The sequence below is a fragment of the Schistocerca gregaria genome, chromosome 7, assembly GCF_023897955.1.
Source record: "Schistocerca gregaria isolate iqSchGreg1 chromosome 7, iqSchGreg1.2, whole genome shotgun sequence".
Lineage (NCBI taxonomy): Eukaryota > Metazoa > Arthropoda > Insecta > Orthoptera > Acrididae > Schistocerca > Schistocerca gregaria.
In genome coordinates, this window is record NC_064926.1 from 555650163 (window position 1) to 555673582 (window position 23420).

The 23420-nt window shown below is 42.5% G+C and overlaps 1 protein-coding gene across 1 annotated transcript in view; it reads right to left on the reverse strand.

Moving 5' to 3' along the window:
• Window positions 1–6260: 6260 nt before the first annotated feature.
• The window catches only part of LOC126281696 (probable cytochrome P450 6a13), a 65475-nt gene continuing 48315 nt past the window's right edge, over window positions 6261–23420 (reverse strand). The window contains exons 6-7 of the mRNA XM_049980869.1: window positions 10032–10283; window positions 6261–7089 (exon numbers count right to left, since the gene is read on the reverse strand). Coding sequence (XP_049836826.1) covers window positions 6890–7089; window positions 10032–10283 — 452 coding nt within the window. The 3' untranslated portion in view covers window positions 6261–6889. The remainder of the gene's footprint in view (window positions 7090–10031; window positions 10284–23420) is intronic.

A 23420-nucleotide genomic window follows, 5' to 3' on the forward strand; every position in this document is an offset into this window, starting at 1 on the left:
ACAAGTACGACACAACATGTGGTTCATGCACGATGGAGCTCCTGCACATTTCAGTCGAAGTGTTCGTACGCTTCTTATCAACGGGCTCGGTGACCGATGGATTTGTAGAGGCGGATCTATTACCTGGGCTCCACGCTGTCCTGACCTCAACCCTCTTGACTTTCATTTATGGGGGCATTTGAAAGCTCTTGTCTACGCAACCCCGGTACCAAATGTAGAGACTCTTCGTGCTCGTATTGTGGACGGTTGTGATACAATACGCCATTCTCCAGGGCTGCATCAGCGCATCAGGGATTCCATGTGACGGAGGGTGGATGCATGTATCCTAGCTAACGGTGGACATTTTGAACATTTCCTGTAACAAAGTGTTTGAAGTCACGCTGGTACGGTTCTGTTGCTGTGTGTTTCCATTCCATGATTAATATGTTTTGAAGAGAAGTAATAAAATGAACCCTAACACGGAAACATGTCCAAATAACATATTTTCTTTCTTTGTGTGTGAGGAATGTTTCCTGAAAGTTTGGCCGTACCTTTTTGTAACACCCTGTATATTTGCGTCTTGTTCTGTCTCATAAAGTTAGGCCTTTTTAGCAACCTAAGATCTCATCTCTGCTATTTTTGTTCTGGAATTATCACTTTGGCCATGAATTCAAAACTCACCAGTCAATATAAGAGCAGGTAATGGTGAGACATTGTGAAATTGGAAATTTAGTTATTTCCACATTTTTATGTGGATGTTCCTGTTCAATATTCCATTTAATTTGTTAAACGACGTAACTCCATGTGTGTGAATGTTTGGTTGAAAAATTACGAAGAATGTTTTCTGAAATACATACTGTAATGTTTTATTACTGGCTAAAACGTTTTAGTCTTAAAGTATTTTTTCTCAGCTAGAGCTTATTTTTTATTCCGAAACTCTCATATTGTACTCTGGAACAATAGTTTTAAGTTCCAACACGTGTTTTTACAAATCATCTCCGCTTACAGTCTTTCGTGTTTAATCATATATAAGTAACAATATTCGCAGCAGTGTGTTTTTACAAATTTAACATCAAGTTGCTTTGTTTTTTTTATTTTTATGGATTACGATGATCCATATAAATAATAAATAATGCCCCATTCTTCAATATTTTTATGTGTTATGATTTGTAACCCCCCGCCCCCCATAGAACATGGACCTTGCCGTTGGTGGGGAGGCTTGCGTGCCTCAGCGATACAGATAGGCGTACCGTAGGTGCAACAACAACGGAGAAGTATCTGTTGAGAGGCCAGACAAACGTGAAGAGGGGCAGCAGCCTTTTCAGTAGTTGCAGGGGCAACAGTCTGGATGATTGACTGATCTGGCCTTGTAACAATAACCAAAACGGCCTTGCTGTGCTGGTACTGCGAACTGCTGAAAGCAAGGGGAAACTACAGCCGTAATTTTTCCCGAGGGCATGCATCTTTACTGTATGATTAAATGATGATGCCGTCCTCTTGGGTAAAATATTACGGAGGTAAAATAGTCCCCCATTCGGATCTCCGGGCGAGGACTACTCAAGAGGATGTCGTTATCAGGAGAAAGAAAACTGGTGTTATACGGATGGGAGCGTGGAATGTCAGATCCCTTAATCGGAAGCGAGCGAGGTGGCGCAGTGGTTAGCACACTGCACTCGCATTCGGTAGGACGACGGTTCAATCCCGTCTCCGGCCATCCTGATTTACGTTTTCCGTGATTTCCCTAAATCGTTTCAGGCAAATGCCGAAATGGTTCCTTTGAAAGGGCACGGCCGATTTCCTTCTCTGATGACCTCGTTGTCGACGGGACGTTAAGCACTAACCACCACCACCTTAATCGGGCAGGTAGGCTAGAAAATTTAAAAAGGGAAATGGATAGGTTAAAGTTAGATATAGTGGGAATTAGTGAAGTTCGCTGGCAGGAGGAACAAGACTTCTGGTCAGGTGACTGCAGGGTTATAAACACAAAATCAAATAGGTGTAATGCAGGAGTAGGTTTAATAATGCATAGAAAAATAGGAATTCGGGTAAGCTACTACAAACAGCATAGTGACCGCATTATTATGGCCAAGATAGATACGAAGACCACACCTACTACAGTAGTACAAGTTTATATGCCAACTAGCTCTGCAGATGACGAAGAAATTGATGAAATGTATGATGAAATAAAAGGAATTATTCAGGTACTGAAGGGTGATGAATATTTAATAGTCATGGGTGACTGGAATTCGGCAGTAGGTGAAGGTAGAGAAGGAAACGTAGTAGGTGAATATGGATTGGGGAAAAGAAATGAAAGTGCAAGCCGCCTGGTAGAATTTTGCACAGAGCACAACTTAACCGTAACTAACACTTGGTTTAAGAATGATGAAAGAAGGTTGTATACATGGAAGAACCCTGGAGATACTGAAGGGTTTCAGATAGATTATATAATGGTAAGACGGAGATTTAGGAACCAGGTTTTAAGTTGTAAGACATTTCCAGGGGCAGATGTGGACTCTGACCACAATCTATTGGTTATGACCTGTAGATTAAAACTGAAGAAACTGCAAAAAGATGGGAATTTAAGGAGATGGGACCTGGATAAGCTGAAAGAACCATAGGTTATACAGAGTTTCAGGAAGAGCATAAGGGAACAATTGACAGGAATGGGAGAAAGATATACAGTAGAAGAAGAATGGGTAGCTCTGAGGGATGAAGTAGTGAAGGCAGCAGAGGATCAAGTAGGCAAAAAGACAAGGGCTAGTAGAAATCCTTGGGTAACACAAGAAATACTGAATTCAATTGATTAAAGGAGAAAATATAAAAACGCATTAAATGAAGCAGGCAAAAAGGAATACAAACATCTCAAAAATGAGATCGAGAGGAAGTGCAAAATGGCTAAGCAGGGATGGCTAGAGGACAAATGTAACGATGTAGAGGCTTATCTCACTAGGGGTAAGATAGATACTGCCTACAGAAAATTTAAAGAGACCTTTGGAGATAAGAGAACCACTTATATGATCATCAAGAGCTCAGATGGGAACCCAGTTCTAAGAAAACAAGGGAAAGCAGAGAGGTGCAAGGACTATATAGAGGGTCTATACAAGGCCGAGGTACTTGAGGACAATATTATGGAAATAGAAGAGGATGTAGATGAAGATGAAATGGGAGATACGATACTGCGTGAAGAGTTTGACAGAGCCCTGACAGACCTGAGTTGAAACAAGGCCCCAGGAGTAGACAACATTCCATTGGAACTACTGACAGCCTTGGGAGAGCCAGTCCTGACAAAACTCTACCATCTGGTGAGCAAGATGTATGAGACAGGCGAAATTCCCTCAGACTTCAAGAAGAATATAATAATTCCAATCCCAAAGAAAGCAGGTGTTGGCAGATGTGAAAATTGCCGAACTATCAGTTTAATAATTCACTGCTGCAAAATACTAACACGAATTCTTTACAGAGGAATGGAAAAACTAGTAGAAACTGACCTTCGGGAAGATCAGTTTGGATTCCGTAGAAATATTGGAACACGTGAGGCGATACTGACCCTACGACTTATCTTAGATGCTAGATTAAAAAAGGGCAAACTTACGTTTCTAGCATGTGTAGACTTAGAGAAAGCTTTGGACAATGCTGCCTGGAATACACTCTTTCAACTTCTGAAGGTGGCAATGGTAAAATACAGGGAGCGAATGGCTATTTACAATTTGTACAGAAACCAGATGGCACTTATAAGAGTAGAGGAACATAAAAGTGAAGCAGTGGTTGGGAAGGGAGTGAGACAGGGTTATAGTCTCTCCCCGATGTTATTCAATCTGTACATTGAGCAAGTAGTGAAGGCAACAAAAGAAAAATTCAGAGTCGGTATTAAAATCCATGGCGAAGAAATAAAATCTTTGAGGTTCGCCGATGACATTGTAATTCTGTCAGAGACAGCAAAGGACTTGGAAGAGCAGGTGAACGGAGTGGACAGTGTCTTGAAAGGAGGATATAAGATAAACATCAACAAAAGCAAAACGAGGATAATGGAATGTAGTCCAATTAAGTCGGGTGATGCTCAGGGAATTAGATTAGGAAATGAGACACTTAAAGTAGTAAAGAAGTTTTGCTATTTGATAAGCAAAATAACTGATGATGGTGGAAGTAGAGAGGATATAAAATGTAGACGCGCAATGGCAAGGAAAGCGTTTCTGAAGAAGAGAAATTTGTTAACATAGAGTATAGATTTCAGTGTCAGAAAGTCATTTCTGAAAGTATTTGTATGGAGTGTAGCCATGTATGGAAGTGAATCATGGACGATAAATAGTTTGGACAAGAAGAGAATAGAAGCTTTCGAAATGTGGTGCTACAGAAGAATGCTGAATATTATGCGTGGATCACATAACTAATGAGGAAGTATTGAACGGGACTGGGGAGAAGAGAAGTTTATGGCACAACTTGACCAGAAGAAGGGATCGGTTGGTAGGACATATTCTGAGGCATCAAGGGATCACCAATTAAGCATTGGAGGGCAGCGTGGATGGTACAAATGGTAGAGGGAGACCAAGAGATGAATACACTGAGCAGATTCAGAAGGATGTCGGTTGCAGTAGGTGCTGGGAGATGACGAAGCTTGCACAGGATAGAGTAGCATGGAGAGCTGCATCAAACAAGTCTCAGTACTGAAGACCACAACAATAACAACAACAAACAACGTGATTTTTAAACGAAAGCGTCTGGTAGAAGCCGACCCTGGTCAAGATGAGTTTGGATTCCGTAGGAATGTTGGAACACGTGAGGCAGTACTGACCTTACGACTTATCTTAGAAGGAAGATTAAGGAAAGGGAAACCTGCGTTTCTAGCATTTGTAGATTTAGAGAAAGCTTTTGACAATGCTGACTGGAATACACTATTTCAAATTCTAAAGGTGCCAGGGGTAAAATACAGGGAGCGAAAGGCTATTTACAGTTTGTACAGAAACCAGATGGCAGTTATAAGAGTCGAGGGACATGAAAGGGAAGCAGTGGTTGGGAAGGGAGTGAGACAGGGTTGTAGCCTCTCCCCGATGTTATTCGATCTGTATATTGAGGAAGCAGTGAAGGAAACATAAGAAAAATTCGGAATACGTATTTAAGTCCATGGAGAAGAAATAAAATCATTGAGGTTCGCCGATGACATTGTAATTCTGTCAGAGACAGCAAAGGACTTGGAATAGCAGTTGAATGGAATGGACAGTGCCTTGAAAGGAGGATATAAGATGAACAGTAACAAAAGCAAAACGAGGATAATGGAATGTAGTCGAATTAAGTCGGGTGATGCTGAGAGAAATAGATTAAGAAATGAGACACTTGAAGTAGTAAAGGCGTTTTGCTATTTGGGGAGCAAAATAACGGACGATGGTCGAAGTAGAGAGGATATAAAATGCAGAATGGCAATGGCAATTAAAGCGTTTCTGGAGAACAGAAATTTGTTAACGTCGAGCATAGATTTAAGTGTCAGGAAGTCGTTTCTCAAAGTATTTGTATGGAGTGTAGCCATGTATGGAAGTGAAACGTGGACAAAAAGTTGAGACAAGAAGAGAATAGAAGCTTTCGAAATGTGGTGCTACAGAAGAATGTTGTAGATTGGGTGGTTAGATCACGTAACTAATGAGGAAGTATTGAATAGGATTGGGGAAAGGAGAAGTTTGTGGCACAACTTGACTAGAAGAAGGGATTGGTTGGTAAGACATGCTATGAGACATCGAGGGATCACCAATTTAGTATTGAAGATCAGCGTGGAAGGTAAAAATCGTAGAGGGAGACCAAGAGAAGAATACACTAAGCAGATTCAGAAGGATGTAGGTTGCAGTAGGTACTGGGAGGTGAAGGAGCTTGCACAGGATAGGTTAGCATGGAGAGCTGCATCTAACCAGTCTCTGGACTGAAGACCACAACAACAACAACAACGAAAGCGTCTCCGGTCACTGTGGCCAAGCGGTTCTATGCGCTTCAGTCCGGAACCGCGCTGCTGCTACGGTCGAAGGTTCGAATCCTGCCTTGGGCATGGATGTGTGTTATGTCCTTAGGATAGGTACGTTCAAGTAGTCCTAAGTCTAGGGGACTGATGACGTCAAATGTATATCCCATAGTGCTCAGAGCCATTTGAACCATTTGAAATAAGGAATTTCCAAATGCTAATTTTCGTTGTGTTTCGTGAATTAAGCAAAAAAGTATATCTTCCTGTAGAAGCTAATTGTAATTGGTATGCGTCTGAAACATTTTATAATTTACGTAGTTCGTAGACAGGAAGTAATCGCCTGTAACATACACTTCATTTTATTTTGTTTCTATATTCACAAGCACTTCCACAATGAATTATGACTGTGAAAAATGAGTTTCGTGTAATGTTAGTCATAAATGACGAAAGCATGTATAGGTTATTTTTCGTGGTCGACAGAGGCTATTCTTGGGGTAACTGTAACATCAAAATGAAGGGAAAATTAAATATTTACTCTGTTGGCCGTCTTCACACCTACGTATTTTGTTCATCGATGATTTCGAAACAATGCTATAATCTTCAACATTGAAATTGCCTGTCGAGGGAAGTAGATTCTAATGCCGACGAGACAAAATTTTGCTGCTTTAAGTTGCACGTAGCGGTGCAGTGAAGAATGTTCCTCATATGATTTACACAGTTTTCAAAGACTGCACAAAGGAGGTAATTGCAACACAGCCAGATGAAGCAATGAGGTTGAAGCTGCGAACTGCACCATCGAGAAAGCGGTGGGCAAACTGCGGTTATTATGTCTTCCGTTTCACATGTTAGTTACCAAAGACGTTGAGGTTCATGGCTCATAGGAGTTAATAAACAAAATTGTAGGCCTCATTGCTATGGGAAGTACAGATGAAGGTTGAGTCAGATCACACACTTCAAGTCCCCAGGTGTTCACTACTTCCTTGGAATGCACCACTCGCCGTCATTTCCAGTCCTCGCGGAGATACGCACATTGATGCCTCCGACGGATGACGTCACAGCTGATTTGGGATCCATCCGTAGCTTGACAGGAGTTTTGCTGGTGGCACTGAAGACGAACTTGGAGACCAGGGAAGCGATGCCCAGCTTGGCCTGCATTAGGCCGAAACGCATACCTGTAGAGAGAATACACGAGTTGTTGTATGCATCACGTGATTGCTGTGTAAGACAGGTTTTCCTACAACATATTTGAGTGTATATCGAAGGTCGCCTTTCTTGTTTGTATTAGTAGGGTATCCTCCCAAGGACAAGAAAACTCTATGAGGCCCTTCGATAAACTATACACTTCAATAACCACTGGAGAGTGTTTGGCAGGGGGCTTCTTCTGAGAGAATGGCTGCCTGAAAACCTCTGCGTGGGCTGTCATTTGCCGAATTCCTTTTGTGTGCTGGCGCTGTGGTATAGATATGTCCATTGGGAACGTCTCCCCATGTTTTGCTGGACATCCCTGAGATGTATTTTCTGTGCAAATTCAGTATAGCAATTACGCTCCCCACCCTGCGGTATTTCGTGAGGTTAGAGCAGTCTCACCTACCACGAAATCAGACGCCAGCGATATAATCATCTTCTGATAGCTTGTGATACCCAGTTGTGCAACGAACTGGCGAGTTTTGTCAGCAGAGATAGCAGTCCACGTTCCTGTTATCTCTCGGTCAGCTACATTGGAATTTTAGGCGTTATCGCAGTAAACAATGTGTGGAATAGCATCTCAACCTACAGACCTTTGAAGGGTTAATAAGAATAATGTAAATTTTATGATGCCTCCTGTTTTTGCTAATAGGAACCGGCGAATACTATTCCAGAAGTTTCAAATGGCTTGTGAAGTATCCCTCTGTCAGCTTAGAACTGGCGCTTCTATATTTTGGCCAGCAATGGTGTGAGCAATTTTACAGAGTAGAAAACTACGCTGGGCTGTTCGGATCACTCGATGGGCGTGTAGTGCACAAAAGGACTCTCTTAGGAGCAAAATAACCTCTGTGCACTGATTCGGTCGTAAACCTTAGATTAATAAATAAAGGATGATACCGACACTTGGGAAACGTTTCTATGCAACAGAGCTACCGAAACATAAAAACTCATCACACTGTGAAGAAAACAACAGACTTGCTAGCAGAACAGATTTTATTATTTTACTTATTCATGACGCACGTTTCGCGTAATACAAGAAATCTTCAGATTGAGCAGCGTCGATTATAACTGTAATATAAATCGTTGATCATAACTTCCATCTGGAAAGATTACAAATTTAGCTTTTTTTTTAACTTGCCATTAGGTAAAACACTTTGTGCCAGTAGCAACTTCTTCACGGTAAGTGGCGCTGCAACAAAGTTACGCAAGTGGCATAGTTGTATGATTCTTTTACTTTAATAGCTGTGTACCAAGGCTACTTATCGTGAAAAACGGACACTTGATGTAGGCACGATGTACCACAGCGCTCAGTATAGTGTATCAGACCGAAGAACAGACACGTCTCCCTGTTGGAATCTCATTGACTGCAGTGATGTTTAGAGCATTATGGACACGGTCCTCCCACCATGTCGGGTTTTTGAAGATCTGACGTTCCAATTGGACAGAATCTGGCATGTTATCACTCAGGAGGACATTCAACAACACTATCACTTAATCCCGTGCCGAATAGCTTATTGAATAATGGCCAGAGGTGGAATAGCGCATTACTGAAGGTCAAGTTGTGAAGGTCTTTCTCTTGAATAAATCATACGTTTTTTTTTATTGTAGTCTATTGTTTGTCTGTACACGTACATCACATCTACCGATTCCGTCCCATTCGGATAATTTCCTCATGGGTGAAACGTTTTCCTTCCTAAAAAATATTTGTATTTGTTCATTTTTCGTTAGACTGTATTTTATGCATCTGTACGGCTAGTGTCATAAAAGTTAGTGTACGGCGGAAGTATTGCGCAAATGAATGCGTCTGTAACTTGTTTCACACCACAGCCTATGACACCATGTAAGTCTTTACTTCTGTGTACTTTGTGTTCTGCCAAGGCCACTGTGATTGTAATGTTCGTAAGTTGCTATTAGAGTATCACATGTACTTATCGACGTTGATGACACACAGCTTGTTAATCGTAACTGTCACTGTAGATGTATGAAGACCCCTATGACCATCTCTAATATACCAGTATATAGTTGTCGGCCGTGCAGTCGGTTTTACGTCGTGTGAATCTGTTCACAGCGTTAACACCCACTGCAGTTGTAACGTGATTGAGTGGACGACGTAGCAAAGTTTTAATAGATTGTCGGAAGTTTGTGTTACTCTACACAAATGCGAAGCATTCACATGTTTATGATGTGTTGTTCGCTGTGAATCACATCACTGTGTTGTGGCATCCTTTTGTTGCCCATGTCTTATTCATGAGTTTGTCGTATGACGTTAATGATTTCATATTTCGCGTAACACGATTCTGTCAATCGTATGCGAGTATGTCGTATTTCATTAGGTGTGTGTCGTCGTTATCATTTAGATCAGCTGAGAGATTCGTGACAGTTTAAGCATGTAATTTTACATACGTATTATTTTAGTTGATATACATGAACCCGGTATGGTCAGTCGTTTGAAACTGCTTTGTAAATAAAGAATGTTGTCGGCAGCTCAGAACGGAGACATGAAACGTTTCAGAACAGAATACGTATAAAAATATACAGAGCTTGGTTTCAGTCTCAGCTACGAGATCGACATATGTAACAGCTTTAATAAAACAACTGTCACTAAACTTCTCATACAGATGTGCTTGTGTTTTCAGTTACTTAAACGTATAGGCGTCGTCGAAACTGAAAAATATCGGTCGGCAACGGTAGTTTAACAGCTTTCTATGTTTTGTCGTAATTTGTCCTGCCTTGCAGTTTCATTCTAGTACAGGCCTTTAAGCTTGCAACACGCATAATAAGACAATTAGACATCTCCCTTGCCTTCATTTTTCGGGGGCTTTTGATGCGATGTAGGTGTCAAGTTAGTAAACTGTTCTCTTGGCAGTCAGTTACAGGAGAACTAAAACATTTTTACATCTAAAACCACGTATGTCATGGATCCACTTACCTATGCAGATACGCGGTCCCTCTCCGAACGGCAGGTAAACGAAGTGGTGTCGTGCAGCCTTGCCCTCTTCCGTAAAGCGCTCAGGGTCGAACTTCTCCGGGTCCGGATAGTATCTGGGATCGTGATGAATCGCGTAGACCGGTATTATTACCTTCACGCCCTTTTCTATCCCGACACTGGTGCCCGGTAGGTTATAGGTCTCGGTGCAGGCTCTGCTCAAGTTAGCTACAGGGGGATACTTCCGAAGTGTCTCTGCAAACGAAAAAGAGGAAGCATAAAACACTTGTAAATCTTCTTACAAGCTACTCTATAAGTCACAGAAACAATGGAAAACGTTACACTGAAATGCGTTTACTGTCGGTTAAAGTATTTCTACTACGACAATGTACAATTCAAAGACACAGATCATCATTAGGTCATACATTTTCATGCAAGTACCTTCACTACTCAGTAAATACCCCAGAAAAGCATTTCTGCACAATTCGTCGATTTCTTTTGTACCTGGCATCACCACATATCAACCCATAGATACACACAGTTTTCAAAGCTCAAGGATCAAAGAACATAAAAAATTGTTGCTGTCAAAAACATCAGACGGATTTCATTAATAAGTTGTCTCTTAAGTTGTTACGCAAGGACATTAATTACGATGTAAATGTCCTAGAAAACCTTATGAGCAAACTTTAATTTCTTTTCTACCTGACATTATCATTAAGTAACGTATAGATATTCATCTCTGACAGTGACTCTAGTTTAAATCATAACGTGCAAAGATCGTAACAAATAATCGCTATCAAAAACAGCAAAGAGCTTTTATTATTAAGTTTTCCTCCATGAAAAGAAGAGTTTGTCGAAATATAGTAATTTTTTGCTTCGTCTGAGCTTTTCAGAGCGAGCGTCAGAGGTATAATTGCCAGTTTCCACTTTTAATTTGTTTAACCGATCAAGTAATGGTCTAGTCTGGAAGCCATATACATTTATTTATTCAAGTTTTGTTAAGACAGCGGGTCCTTAGGGCTCTAAGACGAGTCAAATAACATACTAAATGGAAGAAAAAGGTACTCCAACCCCTGTCTATGGTCTAGTAAAGAGATAAGACCAGTGCTTATCAACATACATTCATGGTTTTGCTAATTATCTATAGATTTTTATATGAACAAAAAATCAACTACCTCCAGAAGAACCACTCTTCTTCCTCCTGCAGTTACCTAAAATGTTCTGATACACCTTGCACTAATCCATCTCCTCCTTCTGCTTCTATTTGTCCATCTCCTCCTCTTTCATTTTTCTCTCTATCTCCGTCTCTCCTCACTCTGACCATGTAACCCCCTCCCTCTCTCTGTCCATCTCCTTCCCCCTCTATATGTGTCCCTCTCCTCTTTCTCAGTCTCTGTCTGTTCATCTCCTCCTCCCTCCCTCCTTCTCTCTCCAAATAAACAGTCTCACACACACCAATAAGGGGCTGGCGGCTCTTGCCGCTACAGTATTTCTTTCCAGATTATACCCAATACGTGTATCAAATATGGTTGAAATCGTTCTAGGAGCTCTTACCCTTCACTTTATCCGTGTACACAAAGGTCAGATACGAGTATATTTCACATATATTTAACAATTTCACTGTATTTTTACACGTATTTCACCTGCATTTCTAGCGAATTTCGCCACGCAGTTTCATCTTTACGTGGTTCAGTGTTCATGACTGTTTGCTGTACAATGATATAATTTTGGGTACTGTATACATCCATTGGTATATGTAGCTACTGTATGATAAATCTGTTGGGACTAGAATCAGTAGTAAATAAGTGATAAATTAAAACGTCATACACGATACGGCAATTTCTCGCGCATCTCAGTGTTTATGGCATCATAATTCAAAAACTATGTCTTGTATACTCTTATATTACTGTAGGTATATGCAGCGGTATATGTGCATACCGTCTGCGAAACTTGTTCCGAATAGAGTTAGTAGCAAAGGAGTAATAAATTTAAACGTTTTGAAGGTTGCGGCAGTTTTTCAACGATCACGGTGTTTCTGACGTGTACTATGAGTCGAACAATGATATAATTTTGCTGGTTCATTCACTGGTGTATGTGATCACTGTCTGAGAAAAATGCCGCCAATACACCTAGTAGTAAAGAAGCAATAAGTCATAACGTCATGCTTCATACGGCTGCTTTCATGCAAGAATAGCAAAAATGTAGTAAACGATAACCTTGTCCCATTCATCGTTTTGTGTGATTTGTCATCGAGGAAAATTTTCGCAAGTGTTTGAAATTATGTGTGAAGATTGCTCTAAGTCATTAAGTATTCTCATTTTCAAGTACTGGATGAGAAATGTGTAGCTATTCGAGCGTTGTGGGGTACATTGCTTTTCCACCCCTACCCCAACCTCTCTGATATGTAGATGGTTCTTACCTCACAGCCACAATTTCCAGCCACTAAGTGATATTTATACCAATTTTGGTTGAAATCGATCCCGTGGTTTAGGAAGAGTGAGGAACGTACATCCATACGGAGTACATATGTACCAGGTGATCAAAAAGTCAGCATAAATTTGAAAACTTAATAAACCACGGAATAATGTAGATAGAGAGATACAAATTGGCACACATGCTTGCAATGTCATGGAGTTTTATTAGAACCAAAACAATAAAGTTCACAAAATGTCCGACAGATGGCACTGGACAGCAAAACATCAGTGACTGCGTGTATAAAAGGAGCTGCAACGAGAGAGAGAATCAGGTGCGCCGGCAGTCGCAGCATGTTTACGTTACCTTAAAAGGTGCTTTTAGTGAAGCTGTGTTATTAGAATGGGGAATATGCTAGTTCAGCGTTACGATCCTATCGCCATAGGAAGGGGATTCGAACGGGTAAAGGTCCGTTGACAATTGCAGCTGTGGCGAGAATGATTTCGAAGCCACGGCTTGTTTAGACGATAGATCCCGTAGTGACCGACCGAGCACAAGGCGTAAAGCTGCTGAGACAATTCAGGAAGAAATGGAGACTGTAGCGGCTTCGTCTATGCACGGGGAAGTCAGCGCTCGTGCAGTCGCACATCGCACCGGCCTTCCATACACTACTGTTTGGTTGGCATTTACGCGTACCCTCCGATGCTATCCGTACAAAATCCATCGGCGTCATGAACTGTTGTTACCTGGCGATTTAGTGAACAGGAGGGCATTTGCGGTGTGGGCATTTCAAAAGATGGCGGAAGATGACGATTGGTTGAGTAACGTGTTGTGGAGCGAGGAAGCTCATTTCACGCTCCGAGGGTCTGTCAACGCCCACAACTGCAGAATTTGGGCTACAGAAAATCCTAGAACTGTCGTGGAAACTCCATTACACGACGAGAAAGCAACGGTATGGGTTGGATGTACCACATCTACCGTTATCGGGCCTTTTTTCTTCGAGGAAATGCGTGATTCTGGTTTTGTAACTGCTACCGTGACGGGTGAGAGGTACGCCGATGTATTACAGAATCGCGTCATCCCCAGCCTGGCTGATGAACAATTGTTAGAACGTACGATGTTTATGCAGGATGGCGCTCCACCTTGTTGTGGTTGGCAGGAGAGCCAACACCGTGTTACTAGAGGAGGCCGAAAGGCACGCGATTTAGCTCACCCAGGCTGGCGTGAGGTCTGGAACAGGACAACGAAATTAGAATTTAGAAACAATGGACGTAGCTGGTGGAATATTTAACTTTAATCCACTGATGATGAACGTCCTTCTTGACGGTACATAGTTCACAATATCAATAGTAACTGATAATGGCGCCTTGCTAGGTCGTAGCAAATGACGAAGCTGAAGGCTATGTTAAACTATCTTCTCGGCAAATGAGAACGTAAGTAGGCAGTGAACCATCGCTAGCAGCTGTACCACTGGGCGAGTGCTAGGAAGTCTCTCTGGACCTGCCGTGTGGCGGCGCTCGGTCTGCAATCACTGATAGTGGCGACACGCGGGTCCTACGTATACTACCGGACCGCGGCCGATTTAAAGGCTACCACCTAGCTAGTGTGGTGTCTGGCGGTGACATCACACACCCCATATTCCTAGACACGTGAAAGATCTCTTGCGCGCGTCGTTTGGTGATGATCGTGTGCTCAGCCGTCACTTTGGTCATGCTTGGCCATCCAGGTCCTCAGTCCGTGTGATTTTTGGCTGTGGGGTTACCTGAAGTCGCAAGTGTATCGTGATCGACCGACATCTCTAGGGATGCCGAAAGACAACATCCGACGCCAATGCCTCACCATAACTCCGGACATGCTTTACAGTGCTGTTCACAACATTATTCCTCGACTACAGCTACTGTTGAGGAATGATGGTGGACATATTGAGCATTTCCTGTAAAGAACATCATCCTTACTTTGTCTTACTTTGTTGTGCTAATTATTGCTATTCTCATCAGATGAAGCGCCATCTGTCGGACATTTTTTGAACGTTTGTATATTTTTGGTTCTAATAAAACCCCATGTCATTCGAAGCATGTGTGTCAATTTGTACCTCTCTATTTACATTATTTCGTGACTTATTCAGTTTTTAAATTTATGCTGACTTTTTGATCACCCGGTACATACATTTAAGGGTGTTCGTAAATTCCCGCTACAAACTTCTAGTACTTGTGTAGGGAAGTGAGTACATAGTAATTTCAATAGAAACTCATCTCCCATAACGTACCGTTTCCGGTCTATGACGGTTTCAATGCAGATGTGTAAAGCGTCCACGTCCACGTATGCAGCAGGGCAGACGGGATGCCGTGTACTACGTCAGACGGTTACCTGATGTCACTTACCGTCTGTCCTGCTGCTGCAGAGATGACGAAGCTCTGCTGGCACGAGTTATGGTCGCTGTACTAGAAGTTGAAGAGACGCCAGGGGGAGTGGAGAGTGCGTGACAGCACATGCTTCGTAGGTACAGTGTCTGTAACAACGTTGGCAGTCCCTACATCCAGCCCATGTTGCAATGCGTCAATACTGTTCTGTAAGTATAGTACGCTGGGTTCGTTATTTGTTTTGGAATATTGTAAACAGGTGCTGTTTAAGTGTTACTACAAACAACTTTGCTTATGTAATTAACCGATGTTTCGTTACGTTCCCTTTCGAATTGTTACGTAATTTATGCACTGAACCACAGCTAGATCGGTTCCTCAAACAGAAGCTGATGAGCTTAACATTTGAATTCAAAAAGTCATAGAAAGGTACGTTTCCCGGAATTGATTCCTATTCAACATATTATTTACTCACTCTCCTCTAGAAGCACCACCACCGAGTCTTACAAGTCATGGAAATTTGTATCGGGAATTTCCGAACACCTTGTGTATATATTGTGGATTTACAAGTCCCTGTGCAGGTAAGCTATTACGAACAGGACGGTGAATGCATTAACATAGCCAAGATAGACACAGATCCAATACGTACCCCATTAGTACAAGTTTATATACCAACTAGCTCTGCAGAAGACGAAGAGATTTCATAAATATGTGATGAGAAAGAGGAAATTATTCAGCTACTTGAAGGAGACGAAAATTTAATAGCGATGGATACTGGTATTCGATAGCAGGAGAAGAAAGAAAAGGAAAAATAGTAGGTGAATATGGCCCGGGCTAAAGGAATGAAATATGAAGTTTCCTGGTAGAATTTTCCACAGAGCCACAAATTAATCATCGCTGACACTTCGTTTAAGAACCTGGAAAGAAGGTGTTGTACGTGGAAGAGACTTAGGAACAGTGGAAGGTTTCAGATTGATTATATAATGGTAAGACAGATATTTCGGAACCATATTTTAACATGTGAAACATTTCACGCGTCATATGAGTACTCTGACCACAATGTATTGGCTATGAACTGTAGGTTAAACTAAAACAATTGCAGACAAGTAAGAAATTGAGGATTTTGGGCCTGGATAGCGTGAAAGAATCGGGGGTTATTGTAAGTTTCAGAGGAAGGTGGGTAGCTTTGGGAGACTAAATAAAGAAAGTAAAAGAGAATGAAATAGGTAAAAAGACAACCGTGGCTAACACAGGAGATACTACATTTAATTCATGAATGAAGGAACACAAAAATTCAGCAAATGAAGCAGATGTAAGGGAATACAAACGTCTGAAAAATTGAGACTGACAGGAAGAGCAAAACAGCTAATCAGGAATGGCTAAGGGACAAATTTAAGCATTTAGAAGCATATATCACTAGAGGAAAGAAAGGTACCACCTAAAGGAAAATTAAAGAGGCCTTTGGAGGAATGAGAAGCAGATGTATGAATATCACGAGTTTAGATGAAAAACCAATTCCTAGCAAAGAGGGCAAGCTGAAAGTTGGAAGGGGTATATAGAGTGTTTATAAAATGGAGATGAAGTCAATATTATAGAAATGAAAGAGGACGCAGATGAAAATGAGATGGGAAATGCGATAGTGCACGTAGAATGTGGTCATCACTGAGAGACCTAAGTCGAAACAAGGCCCCGGAGTAGACGATATCCTATCGGAATTACTAACAGCCTGGGGAAAGCCAGCCATGACAAAACTCTTCCACTTGGTGTGCAAGATAAATGAATCAGGGGAATCCCAACAGACTCCAAATAGAATATAATAATTCCAGTTCCAAAGGAAGAAGGTGCTGACAGCTGTCAACATTAATAAGTCATGGTTGCTAAATACTAACACAAATACTTTACGGAAGAACGGAAAAACTGGTGGACGCTGACCTCGGATAAAATTAGTTTTGATTCCCGAGAAATGTAGGAACACGCGAGGCAATACTAAGCCTACGATTTATCTTACAAGAAAATACAGCATGGAAATCAACATCGAAAAATCAAAAGTGTTGCGCATATCAAAACCTGAGAAACACTTGAAGATAACTGTTGACAATCGGGAACTGGAAAATGTGGATCAGTTCAAGTAACTGGGAAGTTTTATCACAAAGGATGCCCACTGCACCAACGAAATCCGAGCAAGAATGGCCGTGGCCAAAGCTGCTTCCAACAAGAAGATGACTCTGCTGACCAGCAAGTTCGGTTTGGCATTGAGGAAAAAACTGATAAAGTGCTGCATTTGGAGCTGAGACATGGACCATGAGAAAGAAGGGGAAAAAAAGAGAGCTCTGAAAGGTGGTGCTGGAGGAGAATCGAAAAGATCAATTGGACAGATCGCATAAAAAATGACGATGTACTGCGAAGAGTAGGAGAGAAGTATTCTGCGTACAATTCTTCAGAGAAAGGCCAACGGGATTGGACATGTACTTAGACACGAGGGTCTCATACATGATGTCATCGAAGGGAAAATCAAAGAAAACGCAGGACGAGGAAGAAGAAGAATTCAACACCTGGACGAAATGAAAGATGGAAGGAGATACAACAGACTGAAGGAAGAAGCTGAAGACAGGGAACAGTGGAATCAGAAATTCTCCGTACGAAGAAATGGACCTGCCACTAGGCAGAATACTACATAATAATAATAATCCCTGGTAACTGTGTGATCAGCGTGACGGAATGTCATACCTAACGGCCCGGGTTCGATTCCAGTGTGAGTCGGAGATTTTCTCCGCTCACGGACTGGGTGTTGTGATGACCTTATCATCATCATTTCACCCTCATCGACACGCAAGTCGCCGAAGTGGCTTCAACACGAAAGACTTGCACCAGGCGAACGGTCTACCCGACGGGAGGCCCTAACCACACGGAATTAATTAATTAATTAATTAACCTTTGAAGATAGGTTAAGGAAAGACAAATCTACGATTATAGCATCTGTAGACCTACAAAAATATTTTGACACTCCTGACTAACACTCTCATTGAAACTGTGAATGCAATTGGGGGTAAATTGGTGTCAAAAGAAATTTGTGGCAGAACCTAACTACAACGACGGATTCATTGACAATACAAATTCTGAGACATTAAGGCATCACCAATTTAGTACTGAAGGAAAGTGTTATAGAGGGAGACCAAGAGGTGAATACAGTGAGCAGATTCAGAAGGATGTAAGTTGTAGTGCTTATTCGGAGATGAAGAGACTTGCACAGGATAGAGTATGATAAAGACCAGCATCAAACCAGTCTTCGGACTGATGACCTCAACAACAATAACAAACTAATCTCTACTAGAAAACTTTAGGGCGCGATTTGAAATGTTAGTTAGCGAATCACAGATTACATTGAAATAATTTTTACCTATAACTCCACGATCGCTTGCAACTCTCAAATTTTTATGTTATTGGTACTACTGTGTAATTTCGGCCACGAAATACATTAGGAATAATTTATAATACAGAATAATCTTATCACCATACGAATTTCAATATTCTTGCTTCTAGGACTGTCTGGTACATAAAAAAAGCTTTGATTTGAGTACCCCGAGAGTGTTATAATTTATGTTGTTGAAACTGCCAGCTACCAACAGTTCTTGTTATTACACGTCGGTTGATCAGATTCTGTCTATTCTATCGCAAGAGCCTTGTCCCACAGGTACGCAGGGTCGGCCACCGTTAATCGGATTTGGCCTGTTAATGTTTAAGGGGTGGCCGGATGCCCTACCTGCCGCCATCCCAAACCCCCTGGGACGGAGTTCGTGTACCCCAACAGTCTGCGTCGAGTGTAATGCATGGAATAGTGCGAAAGTGTTCAGATGTCTGAGAGCCGCGTAACTGAGGCGGAACATGGGGAGCAGCGCGGTATTCACCTAGCAGGATGTGGAAAACCGCCTAAAAACAACATACAGGCTGGCCGGCACATCGGTCCTCGTCGTTAATCCGACCGGCGGATTCGATCCGGTGTCGGCGCGCCTACCTGAGTCCAGGAAGCAGCGCGTTAGCGCTCTCGGCTACCCTGGAGGGTATTAGTTGGCCAGATTCACACAGTAAAATATATTCAGAGTATTGTACAATCATAGCCTTTTTAAGAGAAGGGTGGAATTCATCAGCACTGTTTTTCAGCTTCTAGGCTGACGAATCAATGCAGGGTGTTAGTCATATTGAGAAGAGTACTGGAAGTATTCAAGAGGTAAATAACAGCAGCGAGTCTTACAGAGGAGATTTCACCCCCAAAGAAGACTTAGAAGATCTGATGAATGGAATGGTCAGATTACTTAACATAGAATATTTTGCGAATAATTAACGAAATGAAGAGTGTGATGACGGGTAGTGGTGGAAAAGACTTACTGACATGCTTAACACCGCATAGTTTGGAACGACACAACACTGAAAAGATGGTGCATACCGTATGGACGCCCTGGGAGCAGAACACCTGCAGTTCGCTGACCCATCGTTACCCCACAGCATCGCCTCCGCCTGCCGGTCACCGCACTGCCCGCTTACCGCAACCAGGGTCACTTCGGCACGCGCAGTACGTGACTTCAGCACCAGACGCACCACCGCAGAACCACTCTAGTGTGGACAAACACTGGCCGTTTGGCCAAGCAGCAAGTATTGACCTCGGCTGTGAGGTCGCTACCGCTCCGCCGTCCTACTGAAAGGATCGCCGGCCTGAGGATCCCGCAGCCGCCTGATGGAACGAGGGTCGAATTGAGCCCCCTCCCCCTTCCCTCTGCCCCCCCCGCCCCCCTCACCACAGCAGCCACCAGCCCATTGGACGCTCGCTGAACCCGTCGCGGCGGCCAGCACATCCGGCAACTGCGATTCTTAGCTGCGATTTGTCACAGTTAGGAAACGCTGTTAACTAAATCACAATATACATCCCTTCGCACCCGATCTATGCTACATCTACGATTTCTACGACTTACCTGCTTTTAGCGGTTTCTGCGATTTACGTGTTTTCTGCGAATTCTGTAACTTGCACGACTTCTGCAACTTTTGCTATTTCTGAAATTTATCACAGTAGATGTTACACTGTGATTAGAGGCAAGTAACAGGTGAAATATGGCAGTGTAAGAGAAAATATTTTCTTGCCTGTAAAGCCGATTACTTGCCAGGATATAAGGTTAACGTTTCAGCAACCCACTTGACCAAAACGTACGTAAGGTGGTAGTGGTAATATTTGTCACTATTCTTCCTCAGTCATTATATGGTACACGAAAGTTGCACTTGTCCACAGAGAAAATTCCGTCTCAACAAAACAGTCAGTAGTAAGTATGTCTTAAATTTGTTCTTTCTTTGGGTTTTAATTTTGTATTAATGGGAAAAGTTGGTTGTAATGGCTCTGAGCACTATTGGACTGCATATCTGAGGTCATCAGTCACCTAGAACTTAGAACTACTTAAACCTAACTAACCTAAGGACATCACACACACCCATGGCCGAGGCAGGATTCGAACCTGCGACCGTAGCGATTGCGCGGTTCCAGACTGAAGCGCCTAGAACCGCTCGGCCACTTCTGCCGGCAATGGAACAAGTATGAAAATATTAATACCACGATTTTGAGAATCGTAAGGTAAAATGCCACACAGTGCAGTAAGAATTCATGTTTAGAATACCCATTCTAATGACATTGTTATCTTCATATGTATCTGAAATACATTTTCAGTCACATGAAATCTGTAATAAAAGTGTGGGGTATCGCCATGAGTAGTACAAGGACTTATATAAATTTCGGTAACACTATAAATACACTATTCCACCGGCTGCGTTGCTAAGAAGTACTACGCAAAGATCTTTCGGACATGCGTGTATGCTTGTCCGAAGAAACATTGCGCCGTACTTCTCAACAACACAGTCCCTGCAATATCGTATTTATCCGCCAATACCAGGCAGCTACTTTAAATTAAAATACCTTGGAACTGTGTGGGAATTACTATATGTGTGTACGAGTGCAGATGGTGACGCATGTGCGACGACATATGGAAGCTTTGCTCTGGTTGTGAGTTGTGCACGGATAGCGAAACCGGCTAAGGTGACCTCTTGCGTAAAACTGGGTTCGAGTCGCGAATTTTCACTGTCGTCATTTCATAATACAGCTGGTGGTTGTCCGTATTCGCAACTGCGAATACGTTTCGTGTATAACACGATAAATCACACAAGTCTAATAATTATCCATGCAACTATATCTACATCTACATCTACATACATACTCCGCAATCCACCATACAGTGCGTGGCGGAGGGTACCTCGTACTGCAACTAGCATCTCCTCTCCCTGTTCCACTCCCAAGGAGAACGGTGGAAAAATGACTACCTATATGCCTCTGTACGAGCCCTAATCTCTCTTATCTTACAGGTATCTTTGTGGTCTTTCCGCGAAATATAAGTTGGCGGCAGTAAAATTGTACTGCAGTCAGCCTCAAATGCTGGTTCTCTAAATTTCCTCATTAGTGAGTCACGAAAAGCATGCCTCCTTTCCTCTAGAGACTCCCTCCAGAGGTCCTGAAGCATTTCCGTAACACTCGCGTGATGATCAAACCTACCAGTAACAAATCTAGCAGCCTGCCTGTGAACTGCTTCTGTGTCCTCCCTCAACCCGACCTGACAGGGATCCCAAACGCTCGAGCAGTACTGCAGAATAGGTCGAATGAGTGTTTTATAAGCGGTCTCCTTTACAGGTGAATCACATCTTCCCAAAATTCTACCAATGAACCGAAGACGACTATCCACCTTCCCCACAACTGCCATTATATGCTTGTCCCACTTCATATCGCTCTGCAATGTTCCTCCCAAATATTTAATTGACGTGACTGTGTCAGGCGCTACACTACTAATGGAATATTCAAAAATAACAGGATTCTTTTTCCTATTCATCTGCATTAATTTACAGTTATCTATAGAGTTAGCTGCCATTCTTTACACCAATCAGAAATCCCGTCCAAGTCATGTTGTATCCTCCTACAGTCACTCAACGACGACACCTTCCCGTACACAACAGCATCATCCGCAAACAGCAGCACATTGCTAACCACCCTATCCAAAAGATCATTTATGTAGATAGAAAACAACAGCGGACCTACCACACTTCCCTGGCGCACTCCAGATGATACCCTCACCTCCGATGAACACTCACCATCGAGGACAACGTACTGGGTTCTATTACTTAAGAAGTCTTCGAGCCACTCACATACTTGGGAACCAATCCCATATGCTCGTAACTTACTTAGAAGTCTGCAGAGGGGCACCGAGTCAAACGCTTTCCCGAAGTCAAGGAAAATGGCATCCGTCTGATACCGTTCATCCATGGTCCGCAAGATATCCTGTGAATCAAGAGATAACAGTTACAAACTACTTAAATTGGAACGAACGGCACAACGCTTAGAAAATGCAACATCTATACTAAAAAGACTGCCTACACTCCCCTTGTCCGACCTCTGCAGTACTGCTGCGCGGTACGGGTATCCTTCCCAGGTAGGGTTGACGGAAGACATCAAAAAATTTCAAACAGGGCTCCATATTTTATACTAGTTGAGAGAGCCAACGTTGTCCGGATATTTCTTTATTCCAATTTTCCATCTACTCCTTTCCTCTCTCTCTATCTTCTCCTCCAACTCTCCCTGTTCATGTCCAACCCTTTCCTTTCACTGTCCATGTGACGCTCTCTCCTCTCTCTGTACATTTCTCCGTCCCGTATCTCCGCCCATCTCTTCCTCCTATTCCTCCTCCTCCTCCTCCGCCTTCTCCAATCTGTGCTTGTCATCTCCTTCACCTTTGCTGCCTGTCCACATCCTCCCCCTCCCTTCTCTTTGCACGTTATCACAATCACCCCAATTGTAGTCTGGTCGTTCTTACCGCAGCAGTATTTCCTTCCAGATCGTAGGGAGAAACGTATCCACAGATAACTGGTACACCAGCAATCCTTAATTACCTTCTAGTTAAAAAAATAGAAAACAACGACTAGCTTGCTTCGGTACAGCAAGAGAAAACAAATGCGAGGTTCCACAAGAAGTTTTGCCGGAGACAGAGGGACTGTACATTGTTTCGTTTGTACGGAAAAAATGCAGTTTTACTACTTTCAACTATGCACGCCTTAGAAACCGTTGACGAAGCTAAAATTCAGCAAGAGACAGTTTTGCGTTAGAAGGTAACAAAAGAAGGAGTCGACGCAGTCGATTAGCAGGTAAGTGCGTATTCCGTTCAAAAAATGATTCAAATGGGACTAAACATCGGAGGTCATCAGTCCTCTAGAACTTAGTACTACTTAAACCTAACTAACCTAAGGACGTCACACACATCCATGCCCAAGGCGGGATTCGAACCTGTGATCGTAATGGTCACGCGGTTCCAGACTGAAGCGTCTAGAACCTCACGGCAACACAGGCCGGCGGCGTATTCCGTCACGCATGTCACAAGAAGATGGCCATTGGTCGTATTCTGTGTTCTACTGGATATGGCAGGAATCAATACCCAAACCATTTTTCATGCAAATGAGGTCAAACAAATTAAGGGTTGAACGATTTTCTTCAGAGACCCTGCGTTTTCCCTTCTTAAGCCTAACCTAGTGGAAAGACATAAGGTTCCTTCAT